Below are 17,460 nucleotides of genomic sequence, written 5' to 3'. Positions count from 1 at the left end.
TTCGATCAGAAAAACCAAATATGAATTCAATAAAAGTGTAAAAAAAACAAAAAAAAAACTCAAACGTTGTATTTTCATTTGGAAACTCGGAACAATGGCCCTGTCACCGAGATGTGAACAATTGGTGGCCGTTTTGTGGCCATTTCCGGTTCAATTGGGAAATTGGGAAAAGGAATTCCATTCGTCATTCGCCATTCGCCACTCGCCAGCCTTTAATTTGATAGCTCACAAATTTGTTGACACATCCAAGCGAATGCGCCCAGCATTAGAGTGCGGAAAAGCAACAAAAAATATAAAATGAAAAATGCAAAATGCATATAATTTATGCATACGCCATTTTTTCCATCCAGCTGTTGATGATGTGCAATTAAAAGTACACGGCTATCGTGTTTGCCAACGCACGTGTGTGTGTGTGTGTGTGCCACGTGTGCAGCTGTGTGCATGTGTGTGCGCATGCATACAATGATGTCAACTAGGCAATTAAGTTATGGCCGTCTGGGCCAGGTGTTAAAATGGCGACCAAATCGATTAGCGCCCTGCACGAAAATGGAAAAAATAAAAAAAAAGGGAAAAAAATGGCGCAAATATGGTCAGTTGAAAAGCAGTGAACTCTGAGGAAAATGGCAAAAAGGAAAGTACTTGTGGAAATGGTGGAAATTAGGGAGGCAAAGGAAGTTGCAATTTAAGAAGTAAGTCGGTAAGTAAGTACATCAGATTAATCAATACAAATTTTCAGCATTTTTCAAATTGCACAAGAATTGGAATTTTTAAATGTTTAACAACATAATTCAAGCTTACTTGTTCTATGGAAAATTCTTCCGTTCATTTAAAGTTGCGTCGCTTTGTTGGGAAAACTCTTGCGTTGAAATCCGATTGCCCACTCCAGTATAATTTATTGTAATTAATATTTAATTTACTAGACGGCTTCGATTGCCAACAGCTCTGCCACTGTCTCTCTCTCTCTCTCCCTCTCTCTCTCTCTGTCTCTGTCTCGCGCTTATATCTGTCTCTGTCTGTGGTCGCATTGAATGTTTTATTTGATTTAATTTCGCAGTGTCAGATATGATTGCACTGCAGTTTTTTGCTCCTTTTTATTGGATTTCGCCCGCTGGTGAGGTTTTCCGTTTATTTTCATTCATTTCGCTTTACATTTTTGCACGACTTTTGCATATTGCCTTGTTTTTTGTAGTTAAATTAATTTGCATAATGCACGACACTTTTGAATCATGGACGACGTGGACATGAAAGAAGCCTTAACTCCACTGACCACCAACCAATCCTCTCCAGAAATCGATGTAAATGCAAATGGCCATAAATTACGACTCCCCTCTGTCTCGGCATATTAACTTAATTAGTTGAACGTTATTCAACCAACCAACCACCCAATCAACCACCCAGCCACCCACTTCGCCACTTTTATTTGCGAATTTAATCGCAATTTTATTAAATGTTTTTATAATGAGACAGAACCGGAGACTGTTTCCTATATGAAATATTAATAATTATATCCCAGATCAATGGATGCCAGCACGGCAGCAGCAGCAGCATCAGCGGCAGCAAGTGCGATTGAAATCGTTGTCATTGTCTGACAGTTTTCATTAAGGACCTTAACGTCCGTCCTGCAAAAGTGCAGGGGCCCTGGACATCCGGACATCCGGACATCCAAACAATGCCAGCGACATCGGATAATGCGGCTCCGCCTTTGTGCAGCTCATTTTGATTGGATTCTCTTCTCTTCTGGCGCACCAGCTGAATGCCATCAGATTGCGCCAGTAACCGGCAAAATGTCCCATTACCCGGGATAAGTCAAGTTCTGGCAGAAGTGCCAAAAGGGCTTCACTTGGAAAAAGCCCGCAGAAACTTAATTGGCCATTAATCGCGCTAAAGGCGCAAATCTGTGCTTCCACAGTGGGAACTGGATACTAGAGATACTATATCCTAGATGTAGCTGTTGAAGGAATTTAAACTAATTAGTATTAGAGCTCTTAAACTAATAAAGCTGTAGTTTGGGAATATGAAAACCAGTTACCAAAATATTCAATTATTATCAAGTACTTTGCCGTCTTTACTCCCAAACTCAACCTTGCTTCCTTGGCGTTTTGTCACTCAGCTAACCTTTCTGTTTCCAGTTAAACAACGATGTTCCTTTCCTCAAATATTCCCATCTGTTTAGTCCTTGCAGCCTAGGAACTGGCTGCCATTCGCGAACATTGTCCATTTGTCGCTTGTTTTAATATACATACATATATTATTTACGCTCGTTTAATTTTTCGCATGCTTTCTTTATTCGACGCGCTCAAGTATTTTAACAAATTTTACAACTTTTTAAGCGCGCCTAAGCGACTACGGCCACCTGCCACCGCCACCCAACCACCCCCCTTTGACCCCACTCACAAAGGACACGCGGCCTTGGCTTTTGGTGGCGAGTCCTTTTTGCAGGAGGCACAAGGAGGAGGCTTGCTTAAACGTTTTGTCGAGCATATTTGTTGGCCATAAATTAACACGCCGCTCGCCTGCTTAATCTTTTTATGGCCTAGGCCACGCCCACCCTCCTGAGTCCACAGACCCCGCCGCCCACTGGAACCAGCACCCCCCGCCGCCCCCTCGCTTCACCTCCCCCCACTTAGCGGTCCAAAAATTTAATAATTTGCTCAACATTAACCACTTGGCGGCCTGTTGTTGTCCTTGGGCTTTCGGCTTGTTGTCACCGTTTTTTTGTTTGTCCTGCTTGCTGCTAATTATAAGGGGATTATTTGCTTATCCCTCGAAGTGGAAGGCGGGCGACATAAATTCACAGTCGGCAGGTGGGCGTGGCAGGCGAAGGCATACCCACTTATTGTCCGCCCCAGCTGTAAATTAACCGCTTGCCCACCCATTCGCCCATCCGCCCACTGGCCCATTGGCCCATCCGCTCATCCACTCAAGTCTGCCATAAATTCCCAATTAAAAGGTGTAATAAGCGTTTGTTCCGCTTCGGCTATGAATAACATTTTGGGCGCTGAATCCACTCACCACCACCCACTGAACACCCAAACACCCAACTTGTCAGCAGCTGCGACTTTGTAATGCAATTGCAATAAAACAAACTACAAAATGGCCAACGGGGCGAATATACGAAAGCCCCCGGGGATCAAAGTAATGGTCGAGTATGATGGCAGCAAAGAAAGGTGGCTCTTCGCACCGTGGCACAAAAGCCTGTTTGTCCCGAGAGATTTTCCTCGAAGGAAAACTTTAATTAATTACAGTCCTCAAAGTAACAGGTTCAATTGATTTGGAATTAAGCAAATCTGCAAAGAGGAATCTACTTGAAGAAGCCCAAGCTGTGAGTGAAAGCAGATGTCCGTACAAAAATCTAAATCAAATTAAAGGAATGCAGAAAACAGTTGCACTTCACAGAAAGCAAATTCAATTTAAAAAACAGAAAAAATTGCAGTGCAAAATGTAGATTTATATGTATAAATTCAGTTGATATTAAGTATTCTTTATTGTGACAAAAACTACTGAACTATTTTAAGTGGTATTTTTGGATTTCAGTTTTACTAGTGACTTTGCAATCTGATCCCACTGATCGCACTGCTTTTTCCACGGTGCCCTTTTGACCTGTGGGCAATTAAAAGCGGGTTCGAAGTTCAGTGCGAGTTGCAAATTATATGCGCATTTAATGAAGTGTGCCAGGCACACGAGCACACAAACACACACAGGCACACACAGGCACACAGAGGCACACAAGCACACATTTCACACATGCGACTACGTGCAGTCATTAAACATCAGCACACCCACCTTGGCGCCCGCCCACTCTCACCTGCGCCCGCCCCCGGTCAAAGGTCACGCGCTGGCCGGGCCAAAAGGTCACTTAAACAAAATGAAATGAATAAATGCATGAGCTCCACTCATCTTGGGAATCGTGGAGGTAAAGCAAAGAGAAGTGGAGGGTTTTTGCCTGACCTGCTCCATCGAATGGCCAACTAAACGGTTTGTAATGGACGCCTTGGCTGCCGGGATTGAAACTTAATTGCAAAAATTTTAACAAACACTCGCAGCAATAACAATAATTTTTAACCAACTGCAGTGGGTGGACATTGGGCAGAGATACGAGTATCCTTGCTGGCTGCTTGCTTGGCTGCTTGGCTGCCTCACTGGCTTCCTTTTGCCAGGAGTCAAGATTTATGCGCCACAGACTGAAATTAGAAACGCTTTCCCTCCCAGTGTCCTTGTTTTTTGGCCAGCAGTAAACAAGACTGTGCCACGCCCCCCTGCCCGCCCTTACAGGAAAGAAGAAGAGGAGGAGGATGGGGTGGTGTTTGCTGGCCAATGGCCATTAGTTGTTGCTGTTCGCCTTTTTCGCGGCGACAAGTGCACTTTATTAGCGCTTTTCATTTCGCTCCTTCGAAAGCCTCCCAGTTTTCTGCTGCCCAGAATATTTCATTTTCATTTTCTTCTTTTTTTCTCTGTTTTTTTTTTTTGTTTTATTTGCCCTGCTCGGCGAGAGCCATTTGGCATAAATGCGTTCATTAAAGGCACATTGACACGGCGCCGCAGTGGGTCAGCATAAGGACTCGGCGAGGTCCTTGCCTCGGGCGGCACTTACGCCATGTAACCCCAGTTATTGATGCTCTGCTCTGCTCGAAGTACTTAAAGTAGTTCTCTGACGTTCATGTGGCATCCTTTTAAGGGTATAACAAGTATAACAAAGCCGAAGCATTGTTTAGTTGAATGTAAGCTTACCCAATATCTGCAATGCATAAATACAATAATCAATGCTGTTACAGAAATATATCATTTACATATTAAATCGCTGAATATTATGCATCAGTATCAGGGCAAACCTTAAAAAGTAGATTCTTAGAATCACAAAATGGCAATTCAGCTCAATTCAGCTGCTTAGTTTTGAATCATAGAAGATCAGTGGCTATATCACAGTATTTATAAGCACGATGATTTATTTATATGATAAACAATTATAACAATAATATATTATAAACAGAATCAGTTAACAACCTGTATTCTGCATTCTGTCTACCTTAAATTTGAGATAATGCAACTCAGGGGAGGAATTTGATTATTTAAGCCTAGCTACACTCTTAGTTATTTCTTTATTTCTACAAGTGTTGTGCTGACTGCAAATATGGCACATTCACTTCCCTGGACAACTGGTGTAATCGCTCAAAGGCTCCACATGAGCTGGTGGCTCCTTGTTCAGCTCCCAGCCCCAATCTCCCAGCTGCAAGTTCCAAGCTCCCAGCTCCTTGTTCTTCGGCGTTCTTTAGCGCAGCGAACGCCTTGACCTGTTATTTATGCTGACCGCAGTCACGTCCTGGCTAAGTGCTCATGTGTGCCCCCCCATGTGCTGCGTTCTGGCCACCATTTATTCCCTGGCCATCACAGCCTGGTGTGCTCGCATTTGTGTCGACATTTGCCGTGGCATTTATAAAATTGTGCATAATTTAAGCTCAGCAGTTGCGGGCTCCCATTCGCCAAGCAAAAGGAAAAGCAAAAGGAAAAGCTAAAGCAAAAGCAGAACAAACCAAGCCAAACCAGAGTGACCGACCACTTGAATGATGGTTCCCGTGGAGCCGACACAAGGATAATATAGCGAGAGGGTGCACAGTGAGAAATGTGCACTAAGACGTCTATAGAATCCTTAGAGACCTCAAAGCCTCTTTGATAGCTCTTATCACTCTGGTGGCTGAGAAGCTGTAGCTTATGTCATTTTCCATTTCATTTGCAAAGTTGGTTAGCAACTTGATTAGCTGATCTGATTGTTACTTTTTTCCCTCTGTGTTTGGGGGGCAAGGTTCACGTCGCCGGCGTCGACGCATTGCAATTGCAGCTGCGTCGGCGACATTAGGATGGGGTAGTACAACTGAGGAGAGGAGGATGGCGGAAGGACGAGGACGACGACGCCGACACGGCAGCTTGAAAAGCATAATGAAGGATAATGAGTTCTTGATTAGTACAAAGTGGAAAATTGTGTATTTTTGCCCTGTCGCGCAGTGCGTATAAGCTTTCACCCATCAGCTCAGGAAAACTCCCCGCCCTGCCATTGGAAAACACCCATGCCATCCTTCAGCAGGCACCAATTAACTGTAATTAGGGTCGCCCCATTTCTGCGTGACCAGAGCAAACAAACACCCAGCACTCGCCAAACTCGCCAAACTCGTAGGCGAACCATTTGCCCGATTGCCGTAGGCATCCTTTCACTCCCACTCCCTCGACCTCTTCCCCTACCTCTTACCAAAAAAACTTAACGTGGCCAAGAAACCGATCCGCGACTTGCAGATACTGCGAAAGAGGCCAACACTCAAGTGCAGGACCAACAACAAAAACATTCCACTCACAGCTCACCGTTCAGCGATACCCGCACTTTTCAGCTACCGTTCAAATAGGTTCTGCGTATACGTAATGCGTATTACGTATACGCCGTGTAAACAGGACGAGCGTCCCTTCGAAAACACCGCACGGTAAATAAAATCAAGAGCAAAGGAGGAGCACAAAAAACACAACAATAAAATGCTGAAAAATCAACACCATTTTCAGGACTCTTCCATTTTATGCCTGCTGTAGTGCTTTTTTATATTTATTTTTATTTTTATTTTTATTTTACCACTCGTTCAGTCTGGTTTTTCGCGAACTCTTTATAGTTTTATCCCGCAGGAAGTTGTTGGCATACTCTACAGCACAATGGAGCTTAAAACCAGGTGAGCATCTTCAACGAAAAGATTCCTTCTTCAGTTTTTGCAATATCTCTAAATCTATGCTTGAAAATATATTTACGTAAAATCTATTAATTATCTGGAAACAGAAAAAGAAAGGACTTTTTCATTTGTTTTGGCTAAAGAGCATACGAAAATAGTTTCAATACAAAATGCTCGTTTAATTTGCTCCTTTTATATGAATTGATTTTCTTGACGGCACTTTTGTTGGATTTCCGCATTCGCATGCAAATCGACGATTAATCAAAATACCACTTTCCCCCAATTGTTGCTGCAAATTACATTTTTCGCGTTTTCGCTGACTGAAATGACAAATTTACACAATTGGCAGCCGATCAGGCATTGGCCCCCAACCGAATGGCAATGGCCATGACGAAAGTCAAATTGCGAAAGTTAATGGAAATAAGTGAGAATCGAAGCCACAGCAAATACATGCAACACTTGTCCACTTGCCTCTGCATTCCCCATGCAACACACATTCGATTTAAAGTGTTTCGGTTTTAAAGTATTATTCCCATGGCCGAGCCTGCCAGCCTTAATTTGTGGTTCTGGGCAAGTGAATGATACTCGTATTGCAGTTCGTTAAAGATTTGCATATAAAATGTGAATTGAAAATGATGCATTTTTCACCACTGACTAGATTATTCCTTTTTGTAGTAAGCCGTACAATGGAGTAATTAAAATGGTTGTAAATCCGAGTCTTACCTTTCGCCAAAAAATACTTTATTCGTTTGAATTGCATCCAATTGCTCCTGCGATTCCGCGAAGAATAGGGCCTCCGCACATCTACAAAGCCCATCTAGGTGCTGCTCATTTTGACTTTTTAATAACATTAATTAAAAGTGCGCAAACTAAATGAAAGCCCTGCCAGCGGACCATCACCATCGCCCACTCCTTCCACGTCCTTTCCTCCCATGAACTACCCATTGGCCTCCATCCATCCGTCCGTTCGTCTGTCCGTCCGTTTGTCCGTCCGTTCGTCATTCTGTCCGTCTGACGAGTCTTCCGTCCGCCAGTTGCCTTCGACGCCTCGGCAAACAAAGGTGGCGGCTACGTGGAACGCAAATGGGGCAAAAATGAAGTAGAAGTCAGAATATGCACAGCAAAAAAAACATTACGTTTCGAAATACTAATCTTTAGTAAAATCATTCATGCATTTCTATTTTAGTCAAATCATTAATGCGTTTCTGTGTTATTCAAAAATATTTTAAATAATACAAAAATATTATTTTCAATGCCTAAGCTTTCCAATGTCCAAGTGCCATGTTTTGGGCCGTTTTTTCGCTCAGTGTAGGTGTACGCAGCGAAATCAGTAGCAAGGCGAGTCCATGTCGAGGCCCAAACTGAAGCAACCAAATATTAATGAATGGGTAAATAAAGCGGCGAGAGCTTCAGCACCTAAAACCAACCCACCCACCAACTCAACCACCCAACCACCCAACCACCCACTGCCCTGAAGTCGGGCACGTCTTTCATGCCTTTTCCTTCGGTTATGTAACGGTATAAATTTCTAGTTAATTAATCACCTTTCGCTTTGTTTATGGCTAATTTAATTAATTTAATGTCTTTTATTGTTTCTTGTTGCTCGTTGGCGGGCACTCGATTTCTCTGCGGATACGGACACGGATGCGGATGCGGATGCGGATGCCATTGAATTGAAATGGAATTGGAAGAGGAATCGGAATTGGAATCGGAATCGGAATTGAGCGTGAGAAAACTTGAGCTCGCGACCCTTTGAAATTCTGGTCAAAAAGTAGAAAAATTATTAATTCGCGTAATTCTGGTAAGACAATAAATATTCATAAAATAGACTAAGCGATTATTTAGCTCGGTAAATAAGTTCGCAATTATTTTGCTTGAGAATGAATGCGTTTATAAAGACTGAAGTTTTAAAAGAGAGACACTTGACCATTGTGGTTTATCAGCTTTGAGGTATAATAATGCCCAAATCAATGCCATCGGCTATTTTGGTAACAAAGATTTGCAGTTTCAAGTTATGTTTGCTTATCTCTTTGTCGGCATTTCAAAGACAGCTAGACCCCCAGTTCATTTGCCTTGGGTCATCATGTAGTTTTTCGCCCTTTTGCATGCCATTGACTGACATTTGCGACTTTAGATGACTTGCACTTGGCGGCGGCTGCGACGGCGGCTTTCCACTTGGAGTGGCACAAAGCGCTTTTTCTTTTTCTCTGTATACATATACATATTTATTTATGGTTTAAAGCATAAAATACAATACAATGCTATAATAAATTAATTATTTATTTTAAATAACTTTTATACACGAGCTGCGAGCATGAGAAGGCACTTTTCCCCTCCTCGATTCGCAAGCTAGCTTCTTGGTTCTCTTTGTGTGTGTGTGTGTGTGTGTCATTATTTTTTTTTTCGTTTTTTCTTTGTTTTAATGGATGGGCATCCCCCTGTCCCCTGGACTACTTTCACTTTATGGCAACTGGGGGACAGATGGAGCACTTAGCTCTTAGTTGATGATGATGAGGCAGCAATAAATAGGTTCAAGCGGCGCTGATGAGTTCGATGCTAACTAGTGACTGACTAATGCTTGGCCTCCTCCTCGTTGACCACGATCGGCTCGATCTCCTTGACTTCGGCGGGGGTCTCCTCCTCGTTGTCCGGATTCTCCGGCAGGACGCGCACCTCCACGCGGTTGGACGAGCTGATCGACTGCTCCTGCTCCTGCTCCTCATCATTGTCCTCGGCATTGGCCTGATCCTGATCGTGATCCTGCTCGTGTTCATGCTCATCGGAGCGACTCTGGGCCTTGTGGTTCTGGGGAAGGTTCTGCTGCTGCTGCTGCTGCTGCTGCTGGCTGGGCTGCTCGATGGCCGTGAGGATGGACTGCAGCAGACCCTGCGAGAGGATCTCCTCGTGATTGGCATCGCCGTGGGCGACACCAGGGGCATTGTTCAGTGAGCCGCCGAACTGCACCTGGAAGTTCTGCGTCGGCTGCTGTCCGTTCAGCTGGATGCTCTGCGACTTCTGGGCGGACAGCACATCGAGTCCATCCAAGCCCGGCAGCTGGTGGGGATCGGTGCCATCGGGCAGTGCGGCGACCGCATTCTTCTGCGATGCATAGCCGGTGTGGTCGTAGTCCAAGTCATTTCCCGATGGCGGTGGACCGTAGCTGTCCGCCGGCCCGGTGACCAGTTGCTGGGTGTGCTGCTCCGCCACCGGGATGCTCTGCGAGATGGCGTTGTAGGCACCGGCGGATGCGGCGGACACGCTGCCAAAGTGCTGCTGCAGTTGCTGTTGCTGCAGTTGCTGCTGCTGCTGTTGCTGCACCTGGTAGCCATTGCTGCTCACCAGATTCGGACCATGGCCGCAATCGTGCACGATGATGGGCTGCTGCTGCTGCACCTGCTGCAACTGCTGCAACTGCTGCACCTGCTGCACCTGCTGCAGATTGAAGCGGGGAGCCTGCTGCGGCAACGGCAGTCCTTGCGAGTGGAACTGCGAGGCGCTGTAGCTGTTCTCCGAGTGGTGGTGCTGCTGCTGCTGTTGCTGCTGGTAGAAGAGTGGTCCGGATGGCGCGGCGGGCAGGTACTGCTGAGTGGGTGGTGGTGGTGGTCCCAGGGGTCGCACACTGGCCACTGGTGGTGGTGGGGGCAGGTACTGGGGCTCCGGTGGCGGCGGTGGTCCCGGTGGTCCGAACTGCTTCTGGTGGACGAAGACGGGGCCGGGCTGTGGCGCGGGCAGCTGCTGCTGCAGGATCAGCTGGGACGCGGATGGCGGTGGTGGAGGTGGTGGCTGGTAGAGGGCCTGTGGCGATGGTAGGGGCTGTGGCGCCGATCCGGTAACGGGAATCTCATTGGCCGCTGGGGGTATGTAGGTCTGTGGCTGCTGCTGTGGCTTCACGCCGAACTGATCCAGATGCTGGACGGTGGCGCCAATGGACTCCAGCAGACCAGCGGGCACGGGTGGACGATAGGCCACCGGCTTGTTGGGCTGACCGGCTCCGTGCTGCGGGAAGGGCTGCGGATTGCCGGATGGTGGTCCGTACTGGATGTTCACATTGGACTGCGACTGCGAGTGGGCGTGGCTGCTGCTGCTGCTGGTGAGGGCTGCAAACTGCGGTGGTGGTGGTCCGTAGTTGCCACTTGGTGGTGGTGGTGGAGGTCCGTAGTTTCCACTTGGTGGTGGAGGTCCGTAGTTGCCACTTGGTGGTGGTGGTGGAGGTCCGTAGTTACCACTGGGTGGTGGTGGCGGAGGTCCGTAGTTACCGCTCGGTGGTGGTGGTGGAGGTCCGGAGTGTCCGATGGTCTGGTACTTCTGGGCATGCACCGAGCCGGGAGCGAAGGAGTCCGATGGCGGCTTCGAATACGAATCGTCCAGGGAACCAATGGCGGCCTGTGAAGAGAGTGTTATTAGAAAGGAAGGAGCTAAGGAGCTGCTAGTCCCGGGTTAGTCTGCCACGCACCTGCAAGGCTTCCGCTTCGATGGAGTTGCCTCCTGGTCCGGTGATCACATTGGCTCCATCGCCGCCACCCTGCAGGGCCACCGCCACGAGCTGCTCGTCGGTGAGTCCGTCGATGATGCTGCCACCGCTGCCGCTGCCCGTGGCACCAACGCCCAGGCTGTACTGCGTTCCAAAGGAGGATGCCACATGGGATCCTTGGGCCACCTGGCTGTAGCCGCCCTGCGTCTCGATGTGGTTCTGCTCCACGTAGGCACCCACTGGCGCCGGGATCGGCTTCCAGCCATCGCAGGCCGTGTGGAAGGGCGCCTGGGAGCCGCTGACACTGTGCGTGTGTCCCGACGAGTCGATCTGGATCTGCACCTGCTTCACCGGTCCGGGCCCGCTGGGTCCGCTTGGCCGGGAGTGTCCGCCCGTCAGGATGATCGTGGTGGCCGGTCCATTACCAATTCCGTTTCCGGGCAGCGCCACGGGCAGTGGCGGAGGTCCGTAGTTCGGGGGCGGGGCATCGAAGATCTGCTTGGGCGGCAGGTTCAGAGGTCCGGAGGCAGGTGGGCCGTACGAGGTGGCCGGCTGGTGGGCGGGCTTGAAGAGCGGTGCCGCGTGCGGCGAGGGCAGCAGCTGTGGTGGCGGTGGTGGTGGTCCATACTGCAGCTTTGGTGGTCCGTACTGTGGTGCCGGGCGGTGCTGGATCTTCAGCGGCGGCGGTGGACCGTACTGTGGTGGTGGTGGTCCGTACTGTGGGGCTGGCTTCGGTGGTGGTGGTCCGTACTGTGGGGCGGGCTGCGGGGGTGGTGGGCCGTACTGTGGCGCTGGCTTCGGTGGTGGCGGGCCGTACTGTGGTGCCGGCTTGGGGGGGATGTGCGGTGGTCCGTAGAAGGGCTTGGGCACTCCGAAGTGCGTCTTGATCTGTTCGTGCAGCGAGCTACCGCCACCGCCTCCACCGCCGCCGCCTCCCAGGAAGTTGAGCTTGGGCGGGCCGTACTTGAGGGCCGGCGGACCGTACTCCCGGAAGGGAATCTGCTGCGGCACGCCGTACTCGCGGTGGGGCACGTGCTGCTGCTGCTGCGGCGGCGGGCCGTACTGCGGGGCGGGGCGTGGCGGCGGTCCATATGTGTCGAAGCCCGCCTCGCGGCGCTTCACATCCTTGCCGTGCACCACCGCCTGGGCGGCGCAGAAGCAGCAGGCGGTCAGCAGAGTCAGGCGGAGCAGCATCTGCGGGCGGAAGGAGCGGTGAGTGTGTGGGTCAGTCATTTGTCAAGATAGGGAATCTGGCGGGAAAATAGTTGGCCCCGAGCGATTGGACCGGAAGTTAATCTGCTGCGAGTCAAGAAAACAAGCCATAGAAATCATAACTCAGAAAATCTAGCTTACCAAACTCGCAAAAAATATTGACCAGCGTAAGCGAATAAAAACGACAACTGAAGGTGACTAAATTAATGCTCTATCGTGTAGATAATTGAATAATTTACACCCATTTAAATCAGAGAAACCCATATAAAACATTTGATGTTTCTAGCTCAATTAATAAATGCCTCTTCAAACGTATCTTTTAACTGCATGGGCATATAAACTTCAGCTTGTTAAAGTTGCCCCATCTGGTGGCAATTTTCGTTCATAAATGTAACAAATGATTGCAACAGAAAGAGTTGTAATGTGACGGGTTAGTCAGTCGGCTGAGCGACATCGTAATATTCATTGAGTGGCATCCGCATCCGCATCCGCACAAAGTGTCTCCAGTTGCCATCCATCTCGGCCATCTCAGTTATCTCGGCCATCCGGCCTCAACCCCTTTTAACCGCTACCCATTTGTTAGCTGTCTCGGTGACCTTTCGGCCGCCGGCAACTTGTCAAGGCTTGTCAGAGGTCACGGGTCACAGGTCGCAGCTCACAGCTCACAGGTCCTCAATTCGCCCGCCATTTCAGCCAGGTGTCGTTTTCCGTGACTCGCTGACAGTGTGTATGTCTATGTGTGTGGGTGTGTGTGTAGGTGTGTGTGTGTGTGTAGGTGTGTGTGTGTGGGTCGTCCTAATCCCAACCGCATGGCCAAGTATGTAACCATTATATGCGCTAATTTGCAAACCTACGAGCCGCCTCGGTTTACTTAACCCTCTGAAAAAACACTGTGCAGCAAGTTCAAGTTGGATAATATAATTAAAACTAAAAAATAACATTTACATTTGAATTTAACAGCTGAACTTTGACTATCGCTTAACTAATTTATTGCCAAATTCCACATGACACATACAGTGGTATTTAATAGATCCCTATTTTACAATCCAAATAATAGTTATACCAAGCAAGGCTTTAATACATTGCTAAATACTCGAGAGCCATAAAACATTTTTCATAAATTGTTTTTTGTTTCTGCTTTTGGCCAACGGAGGAGGCGCTAATTAGTCCATTAAGGCCAAGTTTGTTGCGCGGTGTAATTGGCATTGCGGTTGCCCAGAAAACGTTGGCGTATTACGCTCTAATTAAAACATAACCCGGCCAGACTTGCCACCATCGCCATCATGATCATCATCATCATCATCATCATTGCATTCGTTATGGATGTCGCCGCTCATCATGATCATCAATAATTCAGCAGGCGAGTGGCGACTTTGTGTCACTTAAATGAGTAACAAAATCACAGACAACTGAAAAGCCAAAACAGAATCACCAAAAATAACCAAAAATAACCGAAAATAACCATTGACCAAGTCGGAATGGAATGAAGGGGAGGGGGGTATTTAATTGGTTTTATGTTTAACAACAATAGCAAATAAGCCAATCAAAACGGGGCAAAGAAACAAAATACGATATCAAAACGGCGCTTCTTTCAAAATTCCACGCACAACACGCGATTTAAGCGGTGATGGCGATGTGATGCCAATAAAAGTGGCAAAAGCCACGCAAAAGTAGTAAAAGTAGTAGAAGACCGCAGAAAGGTGACGAAGCTGGAATGCCCTTACATAAGAAAGTGATGAAGTGATGGTTTCGTTACGCAAGAGGTGAAGGTATCGTGAAGATGAGTGAATTGTGTACTCAATGATTCAACTTTTTCTATAAACGAATCAGTTAGATAAGTCGTATTTGGGATTTATCTGTCGGTTACTCACATTACTTATAGTTATTGTGTCGCTTTCAACTTAAAGGTATCATTTAATATCTTAGAAAAATATAAGATCATTCCACTTGACCTCACAGATATACGAAGTGCCATCTAACCCAATTGCTCTTATGCAAATTGCCTATGTTGATAAATCCGCCTCGGAAAGAATCAAACCAGAGTCATCTAACCAGCCAACTAGTAGCCAACTGTAATGGCCAAGTTATTATGCCATTTGCCATGATCGCATCGCCTCTTGCTGAGTTGCATAATGCGGGCAATCAGCGATCTTTGGAAATGGAAAAGTGCACCTCGATGGTCAGCGATGCGCATTGAATACGACTGCCACAATGAGCCACAAACTGTGTTGTTACTTCTTTTCGTTTTTTTTTGGTTTTTTTCCCTTTTTTTTTGGGTTTTTTTATTATTTTGTACTTTTTGGCCAGCGGCGGCGTTAAAATGTCATAAGCGGGCGAAACGGAGAAGAAGATACAACAGAAAAAAAATACAAATAAAAAAGAGCCGCGCCGAAAAGGTAACTTTCACTTGGCTCCGGGTGTATCTCAATATTGCCATGTATCTGCGTATCTGTGAGGTTCGCTTCGTGGGGATGAGTAGGTGTCACAAATGTTGGCAGTGAAATTATGCGCCGCATAATGAAAATACATTATAAAAGAAATGGCAAACAATTAAAGGGGTTGCTGGTAATGGAGTGTTGGGCATGGGCGTATGTTTGCCCAAGGCGAGAAAGGGGGTTGGGGGGGAGGTGCCCCGGTGCCCATTGTCTGTGGAGCGTGTGAAGTGACCCGCATGTGGCCACCACTTGCAACTCCATTGTGGATCGGTTTGGCAGCCCGTATGCAAGTCACTAAGCCACTTGGTGTCGCAGATGTACATAGTGTGGAAAATACAGTTTAAACATGTATTATATATATGCGATTTATTTATATTAGGGGTGTTGCAAAATTAAAGAGGAAGACCAACAATTGAGCACCTGTCACTGGTCACTGGTCACCGTTTTTGCGGGCGGTCACTGTTCACTTCTGCAGTCACCGCTTTCTTTGGCCGCCGTTCGATTTCTGTTCATTAGCATAGCCCACAAATATTTGTTATTGATGCTAAACAATTGACAACAACGGCAGACGGCAAACAAATAAAACCCAGGCTATAGCAACAACAACAGCAACCAAAAAAACAACAAAACAACATATAAACAAACAGACGGACCGGCAAAACTTTCACTCTCGCCGAGAAGACGTACATTTGGTTCGAAGACGAGAGGGCCAAAAACGAGGCAAAAGTTCAGCCGGGAAGTCGGATTCCGGAATGCCAAAAAGGGTTTGGTGGGTGGGAAGATGGAAAGATGGGGGGCCCCAAGTTTTTGGCCACAGCTGCCTGTTCTGCTCCCAGAAGTCGAGAATCGTAATCTCCGTTAATTAAATTTGCTCCACCACTTTGCCCCCCACCCCCACCCCCGCACAACGGCAACGAGCAAATGTGAATGCGAAATTATTTATGAATCAATTTCGATAATGAATAAATTATGTCCGGAGACAGGAGGCCCTCCCCAGCTTTCGCCTCACTCCTGCCGGCCAGCAAATGAATAATCTGGCCCAGGATTTGCCAGGCAATCCTGCCTAGCAGGGTCCTGCATCAATTTTCGTTGCGAGCAAACCGGGGCAACCCTCATCAATTAGCAGAGGTCGTGTCGCAAGGTCAAGGGGTCAGGGCGCAGGCGTGCCAACCCACAAAAAGCGGTATATTTGTCCTGCAGTTCGATTCTAGAGGTTTATCTAATACTTAAATATATTTAAATGCACTGTTTATAAGAAAACTATGCAACTACTCTCATAGTTCTTTCAATGTGAATTCAGTGAGTTTTGCTAATTTGCTGCCCACTTAAGTATCCTAATTTGTTTTCCGTGCACTCGAATTTTTCCAAAGTTTCGGCAAACCTATTCGAGCCCCCAAGGGATCGGCTAACTTTTACTTTCGCCGCCATTTCCCCCGAGTGCCCATAGACTTTTGCCCTAATTGGGCCTGTGTTTGAATTCCTTCCGTAATCCTTTGCACTCGAGTCCAATTAGAAAAGCGATTCTTTACCATGCCAGCTGCTGCTGTGTGTTATCCTCGGCACAAAAGCACTCGAACAAAAAAATGTTGCTTGAATTCAATTCGATTGTCGAAGGCACTGCACACAAAAAGGATCCGTAGCTCGTTCAAAAAAATTGAAAAAAAATAAAAATGCAACTAAGACGCGGCGCACTCACGAAACGGATCACAAGGGGATCGGTTCGGAAACGGTTCGAATCGGTACAGATCGTATTGGGAACTTTGAACTCAGATCTCGGATCTGATCTCTCGACAACGGATCGGCGACGGCGACCGCTGCTTGTCAGTCGCGAGTTGAAAATGCTGCCGCTCAGATGATAACGCCAGCTCATATAGGTAATAGCCCGGCCAGCCGTCGACTGCGCTGCCGCCGCGCAGCCGCTGAAGAAACCGAAAACGAAACCGAAACCGAAACCGATTCCCATTCCGAATCCGAATCCAAATCCGAGTCCGAGTTCGAGTCCGAATCGAAACCGAAAGTGAAGAAATTTCGTAAACCCGGAGCAAGGTGCCGCCGAGTTTAAAGGGACAGAAGAAGCTGAATCTTAAGCTGCTGCTGCAGCTGAGAGGTTTTCCCTCTCTCGCGACCAGTTTTGCAACATTTTCACATCGATACCTTGGCAGCGCAGCGCTGGGAGCAACCTTGCCACATGGGGCAAGTCCGCCGCCCCATCATCACCATCACCACCAACAGCATCATCATCAGCATCTTCGCAATATTGCGATGCCAAGTGTCATTTTTGCAAGTCAAAGTTGAGGATCCTTGTCAGAGTGCAGCGCCTTGCCTTGAACACCGACTTGAGTGCTGATCTTCAAGTGACTCAGTCTGGGGCTCTTGACCAACGTAAACATGACTAACTTAATGGGTTTCCAAACCGAACGCTTCCTCATGATCGCCAAGTGTAGTTGTTAGTCAGGAAAACAAGGGAGTTTCATCATGGGAGTTTGCAAATGGGCTGTACCAATACTTGTACTTATTTACCTTTCGAGTGGTTTTTGTTTGGAAAAATGTTGCCTTTTCCCCTGCATTTCCTTAAAAAAATATAACCACAAAACAACGTTTCGGGTTTTACAATTAAATGCAATCTCTAAATATTATTCTATGC

At 47.2% G+C, this 17,460-nt stretch overlaps 1 protein-coding gene across 1 annotated transcript; it reads right to left on the bottom strand.

The window, feature by feature from the left end:
- Positions 1-9,053: 9,053 nt before the first annotated feature.
- LOC122623421 (trithorax group protein osa) lies at positions 9,054-16,599 on the bottom strand. The gene is made up of 3 exons (XM_043802576.1): positions 16,346-16,599; positions 11,152-12,363; positions 9,054-11,081 (listed from the first exon to the last, which is right to left on the bottom strand). The coding sequence occupies exons 1-3, from the start codon at positions 16,346-16,348 to the stop codon at positions 9,270-9,272; spliced, it is 3,027 nt and encodes a 1,008-aa protein (XP_043658511.1). The 5' UTR covers positions 16,349-16,599; the 3' UTR covers positions 9,054-9,269.
- Between the last annotated feature and the right edge of the window lie 861 nt (positions 16,600-17,460).

This window comes from Drosophila teissieri, chromosome X (genome assembly GCF_016746235.2).
Source record: "Drosophila teissieri strain GT53w chromosome X, Prin_Dtei_1.1, whole genome shotgun sequence".
Classification (NCBI taxonomy): domain Eukaryota; kingdom Metazoa; phylum Arthropoda; class Insecta; order Diptera; family Drosophilidae; genus Drosophila; species Drosophila teissieri.
This window is presented reverse-complemented; position numbering and strand designations above follow the sequence as displayed.